Source organism: Dendropsophus ebraccatus, chromosome 8 (genome assembly GCF_027789765.1).
Source record: "Dendropsophus ebraccatus isolate aDenEbr1 chromosome 8, aDenEbr1.pat, whole genome shotgun sequence".
Taxonomy (NCBI): Eukaryota; Metazoa; Chordata; class Amphibia; order Anura; family Hylidae; genus Dendropsophus; species Dendropsophus ebraccatus.
In genome coordinates this window covers 64,130,762-64,150,514 of record NC_091461.1, presented here as the reverse complement: position 1 = coordinate 64,150,514, position 19,753 = coordinate 64,130,762, and the positions used below count along the sequence as shown (strand labels likewise).

The window sequence follows — 19,753 nt, the reverse complement described above, 5'->3', positions numbered from 1 at the left end:
CTGCCAATCCCACCTGCACAAAAAACAAGGCATAAACAGTATATCCCATGTAAGATAGTATGGGATAATGTCCTTATTGTGGGAATCAACTTCAAAGATAAAAAATGCTTGATCATAATATGTGTGTGGAAAGGAAAAAAATAAAAATTGAATTTAAAAAGTTCTTTGCTTTATTCCAATATCAGCACTACAGGTAGAGAATACAGTGTGCTGTGCGGGTGGGACCACAATGAAATCATAAATTACTGCAAATAATTCAGTAACACAATGAAACTGCAATGTGTGAACACAGCCTAGATGTTCTGAAACAGATTTGGCCGGGGAATAGGCAGGGTGGGGGACTGTGATGGAACAGCTAAGGGAAAGCATTGCATTCTTGAACCTGTAGTATTGAGTACATCTGCTCAACCAGCAAATACAGAAACACAAAACAGAACAACCCCCCCCCCCCCAAAACAAATGGATTTTTGGTAGTTTCAAAACTGGGATAGATAGGTAAGTATTGTCATATGCTTCTGCAGAAGTTTCATTTTTTTTTACCTCTACACGGAGTTCCCCTTTATTAGCTTTAACCTAAAGTGATATTATCACTTCCCTGCTATATGCAGTTCTCCGCACCATCCACAATCTTAGGTGCTGAACATTTGATATATACTTGTATAAAATTGGTCTGTCTGTCTTTCTGCTCTAAAATTGCTTGATTTTCATTGGTGGACAGTGTCACCTGGTGGGGGGAGGTAGTATCACTTTAGGACTATAGTATCATCTGTCTAGCATGTGTCAAAACTACACCTTTTGGCAAGGTTTTGGCTATTAAAGGGGGTTCATCATCGAGTCAGGCAAAGACTTCCAAAAGTCACAGGAGTTTTGCAACTTTTGGTAGTCTGTACTACTCACACCAAGAGGGTCTAGATTTTAATGAAGGCGGTCTTGGGTGTGCTAAGAGTACACCTTCACGTAAATCCAGTGCACTCATACACTATTGCGGAATTACTTAAGGACCCCAAAATATGTGGGCAAGTATTAGTGAAGGTTGACCTAAGGTGATTTTAGTCTGCCTACCACTTTAGGAACTCAGAAGCTATTAACCCCAGTGAAATATGAAATGTCTGGTTTTGTTTGAATGGTAATACTTTTTATGTTTGGTCCCCATGTCAGATGACAGCAGCATCACTGGATTGAAATTGTGCTCTTTGAAGAGCATAGCCATACATTAGCAGTGGCCATTAAGCTGTAATCACTGTACATAATCACATTATCACACTTTAAAAATTGCCAACTGCCTGGCACAGGCCAACGTGGAATTACTCTTATATCCTTTTTTCTCAGTAATTTACTTTGCCTACTGGACGTTATAGGAGTAGTTAGAGTGACAAAGCGAGAATTTGTTAAGTAAGCTCACGCTGAACATAAGTGTCTTGTCAACAGTGTTCCAACCAGTTACTTGAGCACTGTTAAGACCATAAGGATACAAGCTAATGGACCAAAGCATAGAGGATATATGAGAATTGAGCTGGCAGTACAGGAGTGCAAATCCTCCTGGCTTCTAGTCATTGTGCAGTAAGAGGTGATTGATCTCCCAAGGAGACAAGTTCACAGTCTTGAAGGCAGCCCAGACACTCTAAGTGAGCTGCTCAGGAATCTTAGTTTGATGCCTAGAATAATCATTTTCAACATTATTTTTAAGATTTGTTTTATTATTTGTGATGACACTTTAACAGTGGCTGTCCTCTAGTACTTGTTATGTAACTGTTGATGGTTATTAAAATCTTAAAAAAATCATTCATTTTAATGCAAAGAGCATGACATGGATTCATAAACTTAGGGGGGAATGTATCATCCATGCAATTTCCCTATTTATCTATTGAGTAGGTGGTACTTTTTATGGGCTGCGCTAAACTTTACATTCTGCAAAAAATATCATTAGATGCAAGTGCCTTGATAATTCTTGCTTTTTTTTTTCTTTTTAACTATTTCCCTTAAACAACTTGGCTAAAAAAACTAAGTTGGGATAGCAGTGACGTACTGCTGCACAATTTATTTTTTTTTTGTGCAATTTTTTTTTTCTTTAAGTCAATGGAAAAAGGGATCAAAATGGATGCACACAAATAAATCAGTTTTTTAATCACTTTTTTTTGCAAAAACCTGATGAAAAAAACGGACTGCAAAAACGCAGTGTGAACCCAGTCTAATCTGAAACCACGCCGCTCCTCTAGCTTAAACTGACAAATGGTGAATTTGCCCCTAAGTCACCAAAAGTGGATGTCAGATCAGTGTGCTGCGCTTACTTACAAATATTTTGGTGCTGTTTGGCTAATAGGAGCTCTTACAAATATACTGTGGACTTATAATTTTGAGTCCATTGTATTGAGAAACTCTCCTTCAGGCCATTCATTGACAGGCTTCTGTGTATACATGCATCCAAACCTGTCGGTCACTGCAGAGCGGACAGTGAATGCATCTGTATTACTGACGCAAGTCCCAACCGGACTGTGTAATCCCCCAAAATGGATCTGTAGTCAGTAGACCCACTGTCCAGCTAGGACTTGTGTCAGTAACATGGCCACAGCCACAACCCTCTTCTGTAGTGATGGTAGGCTGTGTCCGTGTTGCATTAATATGAAACTGGCTGGTGGATGGAATCACATGCCGTTTTTCTATGCAGTTTTGTGAGCAAAACACAGTAGTGAAAAGAAATATTGGCCCAGCATATTTGTACTGCCATTTTTGCTCAAAAGTCTTCCACAAAATTTGCAGTTGTGGTTTCAGCACCGCAGTTGTGGTTTCAGCACCCCCCCCTTTGTACTCTCTTGCAATAATGAGACACCCAAACACCTTGTGACAACAGTCATGCAGGGGGGTAGCATAAAGGGAAGTGAGGGGTAAGGGCCCCATTCCACCGGACGATTATCGTTCGCATAATCGGTAACGATTAACTATCTCAAACGACAGCTATTGCGAAAGACCTGAAAACGTTCACTCATTTCCATGAAACGATAATCGTTACTTATGATCGTAATTGTGATCGTTTTATTTTTGCTATTTATTCGCTATTGCGTTCGTATCTATTGAGAACGACCGAACAATGTCTTATTCAATGCGAACGAGCAACGATAAAAATAGGTCCAGGTCTTATAAAGCGATCAACGATTTCTCGTTTGGTCGTTAATCGTTAACTGCATTTTAACCAAATGATTATCGTTTAGATTTGAACGATTTAACGATAATCTGAACGATAATCTTCCAGGGGAATAGGGCCCTAAGGCAGAATTTTTTTTTTTTTACTCAAACAACCTGTCAAGTATTTCTAGTGACTTTTTTTTAGTTAAGTATCTGTTACCACCCTCTTGGCAGTTTATGGACGTTGCTGCAATCTTGAGACTGTGAGCACAATTCCATACTATCATCATGGTATAAAACCGAGCACTCCCCTCCTTGAGAGCTGGGCACTGTTGACCACCCAGTTGAGACCCTAATTGCAACCCAAAACAAAAGCCTAAAAAGCTGAGGTGGTGGTGGTGGTGGTTGTTGGGTTTTGGTATAGGTGGGGGAGAAATTGGTGACTGTACTGCTACCTTGATGTGGACACCAGCATCAGTGATGTTAAGAGGCTGTTATACGTCCTCAGTGAGTTAAATATATGCCAGAAGTGTGCCATGGCCGTGAATAATGACATCCCACAAAAATAAGTCCTAGTATGGCTACATTGGCAAGAAAAAAAATATATAACACTACATCCCTAAAGAGCCAAGGAATGTCTCCAATTAAGGAAACCACCTAAGCAAGGTATTCATCCACAGACAGCTGTTTCTGGGTTTTTGCCCCCATCAGTGTGGAGTAGGTTTCTGGCTAGTGGGAGCAATGACTAGTAAGTGCATGCAAAAGGACGCTGGTTGACCTCAGGGAGATCAACCAAAACACCGCAGAGACACCATCACGTGTCTCAATGTGATGGTGTCTCTGCAGTGTTCTTTTGCATATTTGATTTCCCAGGGGGCAATGTTCTAGAATACACTGACGTTGAAACACGTGATGGTGTCTCTGCAGTGTTTTGGTTGATCTCCCTGATGTCAACCAGCGTCCTTTTGCATGCACTTACAAGTCATTGCTCCCACTAGCCAGAAACCTACTCCACACTGATGAAGGGCAAAACCCCCGAAACAGCTGTCTGTGGATGGATACCTAGCTTAGGTGGTTTCCTTAATTGGAGACATTCCTTGGCTTGGTTGTTCCTTCCCGGAGGAAGGTCTCGCTAGTTCACTGACGTCGAGACACGTGATGGTGTCTCTGCAGTGTTCTTTTACATATCAGAAAGCACTGTGTCAGACTGAAAATAAAACATTTCCTTCAGGACATATGGTAGCTAATAAGTACTGGAAAACTCGAGATTTTTTAATAGAAGTAAATTAAAAATCTATATAACTTTTTGACACCAGTTGATATGAAAGAAAAAGATTTTGCTCGACAACCTCTTTAAAGAGGTGTTCCCATCATGAACATTTTATAGCATTTCTATAGTGTTTGGAACAAATGTCACACCACTGGAATCTGCACCCCTACCAAAAATAAGAGACTCCTGGTCCCATCCCGCCGGATTATAGTGGCCGTAGGTGACCAGAGATGCCAAAAAAAGCAAAGCAGGCTGTTTATGTAACTTCCATTGAGAGAAAAAGACTATTCCATAAGTGCATGAGATGGTTATACTCCTTAAATGCCCAAAATAAGCTGGTCTTAAAGGCGCAAATATATTATTACTGTGGAATACATTGGGGTGTATTTCTGAAGATTGGGGTTTCATGTGGCTTTTTGGCTTTATTATTAATAAGTTACTAGGCCTCCTGGTTAGCCATACACATTTTTGGTAAGTGTGACACATTACCCCCTCCCCTTGCAATGTTGCCACTTAAATACATAAATTGCCCCTGGTGTGTTTTTTGCCTGTTTACTGTGTACGTACCCTATGTCCATGTGATGAGATTCTTGTATAAATGGTCCATTGACCTTACTTTAGAGTATTTCTGCAGACTGAGCCTTGCTTTCCCACCAATTTATACAAAGCCCATTGTGTGTCATTGTTGTATTCATTGGTATCAGCAGGCCTTTTATTTTACCATGTGCAATAGATATTCCTATTCCCTAGAGCATGTCGCTCGCTGTCTGAAGGAATACAGCAGGTGAAAAAACAAGCGGAGGGAATGATCGTTTTATTTCTGTATTGCGTATCTTTGGTCGACGCTGCTGAGGAATAGTGGTGTGAAATTTTAGTCAGAGCTAAAGCATGTGTTGTAATTTTCCAGGACTATGTTCTTCCAGCTGTGATTTAACCAGTTCCTTTCCTTGCTCACACAAGTGTACAGTCCGGAGGAGAACATGAAAATAATCTATTTTTTGGTGAATACACTAGTTGTCTCTGTCTCTCCCCCCCACACACACACATACATACATACACCGTAACTCTCCACTTCCATAACTTGATGGCAGCGTTGTGTTTCCTTAGGTTAATATTTCTTTTTCTTCTAACACAATATGTTTTGATTTATTCTTAGAAAGTAGTTCTTAAAGTTTGGAGATTTCGCAGGTGTTATCTATCATATACAACCTGTTTATTTCATCTTGAAAATTTTGCAATCTTTAGATCTGCAAAATTTGGATCATGTTATTTGGTTAGGCACACATATGGCCAATAGAGAAAACATTGGATTGTATTATCAGTTTAAGAGCAAGCCCCATGGATTATGATGGATTATATAGAAAGCCACCTTTTGCTTTTACACATAATCAAATGTTGAAGCTGTTGCAGTTTGGTATCCCCATAATTAAATGTTATGGAGTATTCTGCTTGGTGGGGTCCAGCTAATACTTTTTGATCACATCAGGGATGGGTGACATTACTATCAGCATCCACATGATTAATTTTGTTACAAGAATGAAGTCTTTTTTACTTGCTAGGAATGCTTATCGTTGGTTGGGGGTGTATTGGTTCATAGCCGCCAGAGTTTAGGGATTATCACTTGAGGACCAAAGTTTGACCATCCCTCTGTTCATACTAGAAAATGTACAACCAACATAACCAACTGGGCGTTAACATTTGGGGGGGTGTCCCTACACTGACACAACTTCCAATCAGAGCAGACGGTGCAATGCCACGCCTCCAACTGGTAACACCTATTTTGTTGTTAAGTCGTACAATTCTAGTGAGAAACACAGAGGAATGGCTCATCACAGAGCTGTAAGAAAAGATGATGTTCCAGAATTGTTTCAAGTGAAATACAAATAGTTATGAAAACATAAGTCAGGAATGGTGACCGGTTCCTTCTGGCTTCAGGTGATTATAGACTTCTTTTCCCTTTTCCCACTGTTCTCTCTCTTTTCAGTCACAAGGGGGTCACATTTGCCTATAAAGAAATGGGCAGCTCTTGAAACCTGACCCAAAGACACAAAATATGACATGGACAATAAAAAATAGTTTACAGTGTTTGGGGCCATAAGACAGATGTGTGTATCCTCTGTTCCCCTATGTCTAGAAATCATAGGACATCAAAAGAAATTCCCGGCACTTGCCAATCTTCTGCATGGTGATTTATTCACATAAGTGCAAGTATAGACAGACAGATAAAGGATGCTTTTTTGGCGTAAGTCTATTGCATGCTATAGTAGTGACAGTTTTATACATGTGGTGGACGCTCAAATATGATGTCACAACAGCCGAGAGTTTGGGCCCCATTCCACCGGACGATTATCGTTTGCATAATCGTTAATGATTAACGATCTCAAACGACCGCTATTGCAAAAGACCTGAAAACGTTCACTCATTTCCACGGAACGATAATCGTTACTTATGATCGTATTTGCAATAGTTTTTTCTTCGCTATTTATTCGCTATTGCGTTCGTATCTACTGCGAACAAATGAACGACGTCTTATTCAATGCGAAAGATTTGCGAACGGGCAATGATAAAAATAGGTCCAGGTCTTATAAAGCGATCAACGATTTATTGTGCGGTCGTTAATCGTTAACTGCATTTTAACCGAACGATTATTGTTTAGATTCGAACGATTTAACGATAATCTGAACGATAATCGTCCGGTGGAATAGGGCCCTTAGACGCTCCCTCCTTCGTCATCACAATGGCCATAGACCGGCGATCAGCTGGACATCACGTCATCACAATAGGCGTGGATAAACGATCAGCTGAACAATAGGCGTGGATCAGTGATCAGCTGGACATCATGTCATCCCAGTAGGCGTGGATTAGCGATCAGATGGACGTCACATGGGTCGATGTTACGGAAACCATATACGCAACATGGCTAAGCATATAGACTTTAAAATAACACAAACTAGACATCTACAGACAGAATGAAACCAATTAGACATAATACATACATTATTAATAACAATACATACATTATTAGTAAACGCCTAATCTAAATAGTGAAATTAGTATCACATGAATTAACCTACATTAACCTTCCACTGTCTCGTAATTTTCATTATTTTCCATAAGACATATCTAGAAAAAAAGATATAAAAATTAGATAAAAGCAGAGATATCAAAATACATTAAATACAGCCTAAGTGAGTATGGATAGATAATAATCTCTATTGAGACCCATAGGTTCTAATGTTTGGAGTGTATGGATCCAAAATGCTTCCCTGCGGTGTAGTAGTTTTTTAATATTACCACCCCGTCTTGGTATCTGCACTCTTTCTATTACTTGAAAACGTAACTGTGCGATGTTATGGCGTGCTTCCCTGAAATGATGGGGTATGGGTAAGAGCCAGTATGGTCGATTTGTGTTTGGATACTCTGTCCTTTATGGATTGGATAGTCTCGCCGACATATAATTTACCACAAGGGCATATGATGATATAAATTACGTTTTTACTGTCACCGGTGAACTGTCCCTTGATTTGATAGCTCTTGCCGGTAAGGGGATGGTTAAATGAACTCCCTTTCTAGACGTTGTTACATTGGGCACATCTTAAACATGGAAAGGTACCTTGTTTCCTTTGCATCAATGTTCTTTGGTCATCACTCTCCTCTCCAATACCTCTATCTGCCTTTACCAATGTATTATGTAAATTGGGGTCACGTTTGTTACATATCAGGGGGACATTGTGGAAATCATAGGAGACTGTAAAAAAGTGTTTTTATTTCTTTTATTTCTCCTTTTATTTTTTGCTACTTTGTCTTTTTGTAGTTTTGGTGAATGCCGTAGTAAAGTGAAAGGTGAGTGCAAGATAGTGGAAACAGATTAACCCCTCGCCCGTGCTCTATCAGCATCTGGGAGTCCACTGTAAGGGTGCCCTCATAAACCCTTTTTGTCTGGCTTTTTCAGGCCAGAAAAAAAAAAAACAGCAGGAACATGCCAATGTGGCGCATGACTTTTTTGTTCGTGCACTGGCTTTTTTTTTATTTTTTTATAGCATTTTGACTTTGTGTGAATAATCTTTTTTGAGGTTTAGGTGTTTTTGTGTGATGAACTTTTTTTTTTCTTCTGCCATCGTAAGACCTAGCTGCTGGACCACAAAAGGGGATAAAAAGTCAAACGCACAGCAATGGCATTTTTGAGACAACTAGGACAATCCCATTAAAGTCTATAAGAGAAAAAAACACCACACCCCCAGCATGCTGCTTGACAAAACTGCCACAGAGCCTCAAAAACGTCAGAGAGGAGAGAAAAATGCCACACCAAAAAAAAGCTATGTGTGCAAGGAAGATCATAAACTTCTATTGACTTCTAGCTAACATCTGTCCACTGCCGTTTTTGCTAAAGCAAATAAACGCCATGACGTTTTTATTGGCGTTTTTCCAGGATTTTAAAGCAGTGTGAAGCCAGCCTAATATCTTTTTAAAGCTTAGTAGTCTGCGGGTTGAATTACATGGCACAGCACAGGCTGTACACTGGCTAAGGCTATGCTCACACATCCGGACCTTACGGACGGGGAAGGAATGTAATCGATTTGTTCCTTGCCTGGCGTGATACGAATCCATTTCAATCCTTCCCCATCCGTATCATCCGCAAATTTGCGGACGTGTAAATGCCCCCTTACTGTGGGGGAGTGAAAGTAAGTTCAGAGCTAATACTTGAATTGTTGGAATCAGTATATCTTTAGCTATGTATGTACAGTGATAGTTCAAGGCTTTATTTCATGGTTTTTTATCTGGTCTTGTATTTACTGGTGGTGATTTTAGGTGAAAATGCTCTTTAAATACGACACACATTGAACAGGGTGAGCTAGTGTACGGTATTTTATTATTTAGGGGGATAAATAATCTATTGTTTGGTATCTGTTTTTTAAAAGAAAAGTTCCCCAAATACACTTTAGACTGCCGCGCAATACTGGAATAATGCAGCTTCTGTGTGGCGTTTGTGAGAAAAAAAAAAAAACAGGAAAAAAAATCAGATTGTCTGTTCAAGGAAAACAGGTGCTGAATTGGCAATGTATCATGTGTATCCAAGATATAGAGACTGCTGAAAACTTGGCAGCTTTGCTATCTTAAGCAAGTGCATACTCTTTATGGAAGAACTTTATCCAAAGTTTAAAACTTTGCCCAGTATTCGTAAGTGAAAGGCTCCTTTTGGAGCCTTTGTTGGAAGTTTTTTCTTTTTTTTACTTTTGCACAAAAAAACATGTTAAAACATGTATTCTTTTATTCAGGATAAAAATACTTTTGACGTGCCACAGAGACATTTCAGAAGTAAAGCACATAACCATGTGCTTCTCTCAGCTCATAGAGATTAGAGCTCTTAGAACACATATACCCTGACTATCTATCTATCTATCTATCTATCTATCTATCTATCTATCTATCTATCTATCTATCTTCTGTGTTGACCTTTTCATAGATACCATTTTGGGGTACATACAACTTTTTGATCCCTATTTATTTTATATATTAAGCCCCTATATCTCAGAAATGTGACTTTAGAGCAACAAATTAAAAACCATGTTGGTACCAGGGCCCTCGAGGATACAATGTAATATAATGCGGCTATAAGTCCTCTTACAATAACATGATGAGTTTGAGTTTAGAATTTCGGTCATTACCGTGACCACCTCAATTTTGAGTACTATATACAACATAAACCTATTTCGAACCCTTTTTTTTATGTTTTCAGTTTTTTAGCCCCTCTGGGAATTATTTTATCAGGGATATTACTACACTGCATCATCTATGATGATTTCTCTTAATTTACTGTTCCTGTACTTGTCAGATGAAAATCTTACAACGCTTCTAACCTAAAAGGTCACACTGGAGAAAACATATTAACAGGGGTCACAGGTTAGACATAGGAGAAGAGGGAATGTGTACATTTGGCTGCATTTGGGGTGTTTTTCTCCATTTCATACAGAGGCTAGCATCCATGTGCCCTGTGGGACCGGCAGACTGATTGAACAAGTCCACATAAGAGCATGTGTATTGAGGAAAGTCCTGGGCAAACAGGCCTTGTTTATCTAGGTGAATTAAAGTTTGTGTGCTCCTGTCATTTTGAGGTCATTTTGATTGCGCTTTATCCGCCCTGTAAATGCAGTAATAAACAGTCGGACAATGTTCATTCTGCGGACTGGGGCACGCTACTAGAAGATATATGCAGTTGTAGATGTAAGTTCACATACAGTGCCAGTTATAAACAAAGTTTAGGTAAAAAAGTGAAACCAGCTGTGAAATCTACAGGTTGTGTAAGGCATGATATGTTTCCTTAAAGGGAACCTGCACATTGAAAATCCAGTCCAACCTGCAGACAACAGATGTAGAGCAGGAGGAGCTGAGCAGATTGATTCATCTAGATATATAGCTTTGTGGGGAAGGTTTTAGGATATCTTGTCAATGATTAATGTAAATCTCTGCTCGTTTTGGGCGAGTGGGTTGTCCTTCTAATTGGTTGACAGCTATTTTTGTATAAGTGTGCTTATATTAAGAGCTGGCAATCACTAGTTAGAGCCGCCCACTTGACTAATTAGCCCAGAATAAGCAGAGATTTGCATGAATAAATAATTCATACGGGAACTTTACCCACTAAACTTCTTATCCATTTGCTTAGCACCTTCTTCTTTAACATGATGCCTGCAGATTAGATTGCATTCTTATCATGACAGGTTCCTAAAAAAGCATCACATTTCTTTTGGCCGCATTTGTTATTGGGTAAATCTAGTGATTGTAAATTACGGTAAAATTTTGCCAATTCAGTTGGGTCTTTTGCCCTGTGGAAATGTGATATGCACCTACTTGTTGGTACCCTATAAGCTTACAGGAATCTAATATATATATATTTTCTTATTGACTGTAACTACAGATTACATATTTTTTTTTGTTTATCCACTATGGCTAGTTCTAAAGTAACAGCTGTTGTGCAATATAAAAAGGCATGAGGCAGATCACTTTGTATCTACTGTCCCCATATCTGAACAGCTGTACCCTTTGTGTTTCGCCTGAACATGAAATGGAAGCAGCTGAAATTTGACACAGATCTCCTGTCCCCTTTTTTTAATGGAGGTTTCTCCCCCCCCCTTACATTGATACTTCTCTTATGTTCATGAGCCATTTTTTATGTGTTGCAGTTGGTAAAATAGCGACGGATCACGTAGTGTAACAAAACGCTGTCGCCAACATTTGGTCTCTAAAATAAATGGGTTTTCCTATTTTAAGCAGTAAGAGTCAATGAAATTGAAATCCCTTTTATTGTAGTTGCACGTGTACTACCATGTTATTCAGTTGGTAGAAGTATCAAACTGGAGTCATATTCTTAATAAATCTGTGGTCACCGTGGAAGCTTACAATGTAAATTATTCAGAGCATTGTAAGAAATTTGCCATGTAGAAAAAAACTTTATTTGGAAGGAGCAATTTTTTTATTCATTACTTTATACCTTACTTTTTTGTATTGTGGATGTTTGCTTTGTAAATGAAAGCCTTATGATTTGTAATAGAGATGCTGTGCATTTTTTTTTATTTCGTTTTTTTTCTATATAGGAGAAATTTTTTTCTCCCTATTGGTTCACCAGCTGCATGAAGCATTGATATATTGATGCTCCGTGAAAAGTCTTGTTTAGTGACCGAGAGAGAAGCACATGACATGGCAGAAACTATTTGTTCTATTGTCCTTAAATTAGGCAAAAAGAAAGGACATGACAGCTTTGGGTGCCCTCTGTCAAAATGTGTTTGCGTACAACTGAATACTGCCCACTTCCAGATCAGTAACACTGGTGAGCGGGGGCCTGGAATCCATTAAACTTCTGCCCTGGCTAATACATGACAGGTATAGACCCAGGTACTTGCAGTATATGGACTTCGCAGGCCGGTGGCTCTAGCAGAGATAATACGATTTAAGCAATTTTTAGTAGACATGTCATGAAGAAATGTGATCTGTAGAATAAAAGAAAAGAGTAGTCCCTTAAGATAGGGCACACGTGCTGTGGAAGATATATGGAGTGTTTAAATAGTGATGCTTTATGGCCCCTTGTTCTTTGAAGATTTGAAGTATAAGAATATATTGTGGTACAGTACTGTATGGTATGTACTAGCATTGCTCCTTTCTTCTGTACTTCAATTCTATCAAACAGTTGTAAAAACATTCCTTAATGGCTTAAATGGCTTTACATTTCTGTCATCTTTACGCCTATACATAGGCCTTAGGTTATTAGATTTGTCATTTTAATATACAGCCAAGGCAGTACATCACATAGCATGTGCCTAATGGGGAATATGCATCTTTAGGTCTGTGAACAATGTAAATGTACTTCTTCCATTGTCTAGTCACAATGTTATCTTAGTTACATGGTATGTGCACCTGTTTCGAGGTATACCCCAAAGTGCAGTCCTGCCATAACTGCTACCACATAACCTGCAACCTGCAGTCATGAAGTCAAAAATACCACAATCCTGACGGGCCCCAGTAAAGATCTGACAAAGACTGTTTACATCCAATGATCCACGTTTAATACAATGACTTCATAGACTTTTTTTCTATACTGTGAGGCTTGTATTTATCATTTAACATAACATAATAACATTTGTGGGCATACATTTTTACACCCTATGCTAAATGATTTTGGCGCATATACACATAACATTTTCTTTCTACAGTCAGTAACAAATCCTTCATTTTTGAAGAGGTTATGATGTTTCTTCCATTTAGACTATATAGACTCTATATATTTGGAAAAGTCTCTCAAAAGAAGAAAAATCATAGTTTTCTAAGTATTAAACATTACACTTGTCTATTTTATGATACTTTATTATTTTTTTTATTTGATCCTGTTTTGTAAGAAAAAATAATTTTGTGGATAAATTGTTCAGTGCATTATTTATATGGCAGTTGAAAGAAATGCGAAAGACAGGACAAGTGATTTAAATATGTGTTTGAAGCTAATGTTGTGTCTGTAATGACAGCTACAAGACATGTGATTTGTTGCAGCTTTCATTGATATCCCAAGTTAAAAGTCTGTGAACACTCCGGGAATGTGTTGCCTCATAGGCTAGCACTTTAAAGTGAACCTGTCACAAGATTTTTTGCTTCCAATCCACCATCAGTTGACTGTTCTGCTTCTGTGCTTTATGAAAGTGTCCTTATGAGTTAAAGCAGATGCTGGATTTTGTTAAAAAATAGCTTTTTTTCCATGCGCCAAATAAAAATAAATACTTTTTTGTTTAAAAGGAGGTGGAGACACAAGTGGCTGGCCTAACAAATCCTCATCTCTGCCCAAATCCATTAAAGGCTGGACCCAAGTCAAGATGGCCCAGTGCCATAATCCCACCCAGTCTTCCTTGTTTGATGTTCCTGAAGACCAGGTACATCATCAGTAGATGGTCTATATATACCATTTGCTTCTAGCTCTCCTCCTCTTCTGACAGTTTGGTCACTTTCAGCTCATGTACTTTACCCTCAGCCAGGATCCACTAGCTTGTCAGAAGAGGTCTTCATCTGCCCTCAGCAATGTTATGCTAAAGAAGAGCCTGTGGAGCCTCATTTTAGAGTCTCGAAACACAGGATTAGCCAGATATCCCTTCGGCAAAGACCCAGCCACAGGGTGGCTTCTGTAGGGAAACCCCCAATACCACCATATTAAGTCAATGTAATGACAAGGGAAAAAACAAGGCCAGGTATCCATCCATAGACAGCTGTTTCGGGGTGTTGCCCCTCATCAATGTGGAGGTTTCTGGCTAGGTGGGAGCAATGCCTAGCAAAGCCATAAGAAAAACAGATCACTGATCTTAGGAAGACCAGCAATGTTAGGTGAACCATAGATTGTGGAATAAAGGCAATGATCATCTTGACTTCTCCTCTGAAGCATCTCCACTTCTACAGGGAAGCACCTTTCTTATTGTAATTTCCTTTTTGCAGTCAACGAACAATATATAGACCCCTGTTTTGCAAGCAAGGTAGCAGTGGGGTGCAACCATGTACCCCCTTATCTATGGCTCTGCAGAAAATCCCTTACTGGTTCCAGTCCATCAGTAATTGAGAGTAAAAAATGGACACTAAACCTTTTAATATTCAGGTGTTGCTCATGGGCAATATATATACACCCCAAATCATTATGGCATACGTCATGTTATTAAAAGCCAATATCTCATTATCTTAAAGATTTCTGCCTCTAGTCACACAGATCTATTTCTTATTTTGTTATTTCTGATGGGAAATACCATTTTCAATTATGCTCCCTCAGTAGACTGTTTAGGCAGAGAGTGTCATAGACTACTCAAGGCAATTGACAAATGAAAACCAGAGAGTGTTTCATACCTTAAAGGGGTTGGCCACTTTATAGTAAAATAGGTAAGTACAAAGTATTAGTAAGTGTACTGCCTGTATATACTGACAGCAGCTCCCTCTGTACCTCATAGAGCCAAAATCAGACTCCCCTCCTCCAGACCGGTGCAGTGGTTTGTTTCTTGATCCACGGCCCAGTTCCTGTGTATGGCGGCGTTCTATCCACGGGTACAGGGCTGGGGCTGAAGCACTGGAGGCGGGCCAGCCCCCCACCAGTGGGAGAGAATGGAGCCGTGTCATTGAGGGGTGGGGGATTCCTCGAACTGGGGTGCGGGCCGGCCTGTCTCCAGTGCTTCAGCCCCGGCCTGGTACATGTGGATAGAACGGCGCCATACACGGGAACCGGGCAACAGTTCAAAACACAGACCGCAGCACTGGCTTCCCCGTTCGCCGTTCTATCCGTGGTCATATTAAAGAGCATGTACCTAATGGTACATCCTCTTTAAAGAGTAAAGAGTCAAACAGCATACTTGAAAAGCCCTTGATGGTTAAAAACGTCCCTGTGATATTATAGAAGTGTGTTTTTTTTGTTTGATCATCAGATCTTATAATTCATTTAGCTAGAGATGAGCAAACTTACAGTAAGTTCAGGTTCACAAGAACCGAATTGCTTGGCATTTGAATCCTGCTGCCTGGAGAAAATAGATGCAGCCCTAGGAATGCCTGGAAAACATGGATAAAGCCATAGTATGTTCAGCCGGTTTTCCAGGCAGCCCTAGGGCTGCATCCATCTTTTCCAGGCATTCAGAAACAGAGCGATCGGGTTAGTGTGAACTTAAATTTACTGTACAATTACTCATATCATTCACCTTCATAGTGTTTAATATGTAAGCTAAAATTTAAATATTTTAATATTCAAGGTATGTTCACAAGTGACGTACCACAGTGGATTTTTTATGCTGCGAGTTTGGCACAGAATTGCTGATTTACCATTTTATTGAGCGTTAAATGTGCTGTGATACAGAATATGTGAAGGTACCTTAAAGGGGTATTCCGACTGGTCTCCTATCCATGGGATAAGGGATAAATATGAGATTGCAGGGGTCTGACTGTAGAACCGTGCCCTGGTTTCTTTTGTGGTCTGCTCTATTGATTCCTTTATGGGAGCTGCTGAAAGTAGCCACTCCATAGACAATGAATGGAGCAGTGCCGAGCCACCAATTCATTCAAGACAAAGTCCACATTTAACTTTTTTTTTTACTAAATACCACTGTAGTCCACAATGCTCTTCAATTCCCCCCCCCCCCCACTAATGTATACTGACAAGACAGAGGCCAAAAGGACACCCTGCTTCAGGCTAATGTAACCCTATAACCTATAGACATGGTAAATAAACATCACAGATGTAATGTGAACAGAGCTTTGCTGGGTACAGTGGTCATTGGCTTTATGAAGAGAGTGCAGTTGTTTTTTTTCCTACATCTTTAATTTGTGTCCCATTGATAACACGGATAATGAGATAAAAGGTCTGAAATAGGACATGGTTCAGACAGCTGATAGGGATTGTGTTACAGATGAGAGACATCGTAGTGCTGAAAACACGCTGAAGAGCATGCCTAGTTATGAAAACATTAGCGCCCGGGCTGCTTGCTCTGGCTGCTGTTTACAGAACCCTATTGCTTTAGAAGTTTAGTCATGTGCCTTCTAAGAAGAGAGCAGCAGATCTGCATGTCTGCTGGGTGGATGGAATATGTGTATCCTAGATTGTAGGAAGAGTTACTGATAAGACTTCATAAAGGTGAACACTTTATTGGTTTCATTAGATATTTACAGTGTATAAGTAATGAAAGAGCTGCCAGCTGATACCCACACACTATACCCAAACGAAGGCTGAGTCCACACTAAAGTAAAACCTCTCGGAGATGTCTAAAATTGCTAAATAATCACTTTACAGAATAATAAAACACCCTCATTTAGCTTCCATATAGCAGACAGAAGCGTATTATGCCATTTTTTGTTATTTGCCTGCATCTAGGAAGTGTTATCCCAGTAAATCCTTGTGAGTACTGGATGGCACAGTCTAAAGTTCCTATAGCTTTCTCTCTTTCTACCTAGTATGGCTAACTTGTTTTCCTCCAGATAGTGGCTTCTTTTTCAATAGGCTTTGTGGTCCCCATCCTCCAGTAAGAGTTGCATTGCTCCCCTGAGCTCCAGTCATCTTCTAGGGGGATGCAGCAGTGCTGTAAAGGAGGACATAAGAGAAGAGATGCCTCAGGCTTCCTGCTGTCCTCTGCTAGACCTTGCTCTCCTTGCTGTCATTCAATTGGGAGTAGAGGGCCAAATAAGCGACATGTGATTTTTGCAAAGGGATCAAAGCAAAAAGGGTAGTTGCCATACAGAAAAAGTGGCATTTTTAGCTTCGTTTTATGCGTGACCAGACCACAAAACTATGGTTGGATAAGGATAACTTTTTAATGTCTTTTTAAATTGTTTTGAACACAGCAAAATCTTACCATCTTGGCCACTTTATTATAGAGGTTATTTTCTCCAGTATAAACTTTATGCTTTATGTGGCTGTTAGTCTGATACCATCCTTGACCCCAGTTTTGGTCCCCCTATGCTGTACTCTGCAGCTTTGCTTGTTCAGATTAAGGACTTTGTTCTTGTTTGCCATTTACTATAAATGCTGACCATTTATCCACTAAAAAACTAAAATTATTTATGTCTGAGTCTTAGTAAGTAGTATACCTTTTGTGTTTAGGAATCTTGTAGCACATCCTAAAGTTGTGTGTGTGTGTGTGTTGTTTTTTTTTTTTTTTTTTTTAATAGATCTATCTGAAATTGAGCCCAATGTATTCCTTCGTCCTTTCTTGGAGGTTATTCGTTCTGAAGATACCACTGGCCCCATCACCGGCCTTGCTCTGACCTCTGTAAACAAGTTTCTTTCTTATGCACTAATAGGTAAGTGTCTGCACAATGACATTTTTAGTGTTGTAGAAATCAGTTACTCAGAACATTATTGCTATTTGCAGAGTGTTCATTGTGTCCTTTGTACATAGCAGGACCTATTAATTTCAGTTTTACTTTTGGTTTGCAATATGTACAGAATAAATTCAAACAAGCTTTCCATGTCGTACACTTACTGCCCTCTGCTGGAGTTCTCCATAAGGACATTCACTGGCCCAGATGTATTGAAGTATGTAAAACAGAAACTTGGGTAAATTGCCTATAGTAACCAATCACAGCACAGCTTTTATATGACCAAAAACTGGTTGCAGTGGGTAGTTTACACATGGTTTTACACACTTCAGTACATCTGGGCCAGTATGCCACCAACAGTTATGATGTGAACTATAAATTATGTGAAGACTGAAACACAGATCTTGATAGTTAATGTATGCATCTTAAACCTTCATTGATTTTTGAAAAATGATGTGCCTGTTCTTTCCACTGTATCTAACTATACCTTATGAGATGGAGCTTCCTGCTGTGTCTTCATAGCTCCCATCTCTAGTACAGAACCGAGCGCCATAAACTTCCATTATGCTGGGAAAAAGGAGCTTCGGAGACGCAGCATGAATGACACTGAATTCAGAAGTGATATATATTTGCAACATGACTGACCTGCACAGTGCTCAAAACTGCAACTAGACCCCCACCACCACAACCACCACTATTACCACTCCCACTGGAAGTACACTTTAAGCACTATCCTTTCTGAGCTAGGTGTGGATTGGTCAAGTAGCCGTGATATTGAAAATCCTTAAGGATCAAGTTATGAGTTGTGATCGTACCACAAAGATACATCTGAATTAACTGTATCCTTATGGTTTGACAGTTCGGACATATGTTCATGGGCACATTTGTGTATGTAAGCATTTATTCAGGGTCATTCAAAACACTAGATTAAAAAGGGTTTGTTTTTTTCCAAATATTTTTAAACATTTAAAAAAATAGGTAACAGCGTGGTGTTTCTGTTTTGTAGATCCAGTTCATGATGGTACTGCTGAAGGAATCGAGAACATGGCAGATGCAGTTACACACGCACGCTTTGTTGGCACCGACCCAGCCAGCGATGAGGTTGTGCTGATGAAAATTTTGCAGGTAACTCGAGAGAGAGGGGACTGCATCCCCCTGTCCTTATTCATGGGGCAATTAGATGAATTGCTTAAGCCCTTTGTATCCTGTTACACGGAGACACGGGCCATGTTTTGACTCTGGAAGAGATTTGCGCCTAATGTTATTTTTAAACAGGGGTCTCATTTACCTGAAGTAAAAGCTTTTTCAAATAAAAGATAATTAAACGCTTCAATTAATTGATTTCAACCATTTGTCAGGCTGCATCGGGAACAGTACTGGAAGGGGGGGCTGGAAACAGAAGTGCAGAGAATGCTGAAAATCATCAGTGTAATTGAAAGAGGAGGAAGCGCAGGCTATCTGTTTACTACGAGGAGCGAGCTGACTTGTCTAATCACTGAGCTTTAGAGCCGCTCTTCTCATGTACTGTGGCTTTGTCTCCGGTTTCCTCCTGCGTTGGAAAGTGTAAACTTTTAGAAGTATATAAGTAAATGAGTGTAATAATTCTTTATGGGCACAGGCCTAAATTTCTCCCTTAACTGTTTTCAGGTTTTGCGCACCTTGCTGCTGACTCCAGTCGGAGCTCATTTGACCAATGAGTCTGTGTGTGAGATTATGCAGTCTTGTTTCCGGATTTGTTTTGAAATGAGACTGAGTGGTAAGTTCTATCTAAGGTAGGACACATTAAACTGATGGCATCGAAATCATTGTCTTGTGTGGACAACCCCCTCTTCAAATGAACACCACTCCAGTGATAATGCATTGCCATGGGTCTGACTGCAGAAATCCCTGGAGAACACTGATGAGGTGTCCCACTACACATCACCAATTGAATTGAATGGGTGATCATTCTCTATGAAGACCCATTCAATAATGTCCATATCCTCTAAAAGGCCACATGGGGAAAAAAAATGTCTGTTAGGTGTGTGATCTATTGAGCAGACCCCTGTTTACTAGAAA

At 39.7% G+C, this 19,753-nt stretch overlaps 1 protein-coding gene across 1 annotated transcript in view; it reads left to right on the top strand.

Moving 5' to 3' along the window:
- The window catches only part of GBF1 (golgi brefeldin A resistant guanine nucleotide exchange factor 1), a 134,469-nt gene that overhangs the window by 54,413 nt on the left and 60,303 nt on the right, over positions 1-19,753 (top strand). The window contains exons 4-6 of the mRNA XM_069981850.1: positions 17,546-17,677; positions 18,702-18,820; positions 19,343-19,451. Coding sequence (XP_069837951.1) covers positions 17,546-17,677; positions 18,702-18,820; positions 19,343-19,451 — 360 coding nt within the window. The remainder of the gene's footprint in view (positions 1-17,545; positions 17,678-18,701; positions 18,821-19,342; positions 19,452-19,753) is intronic.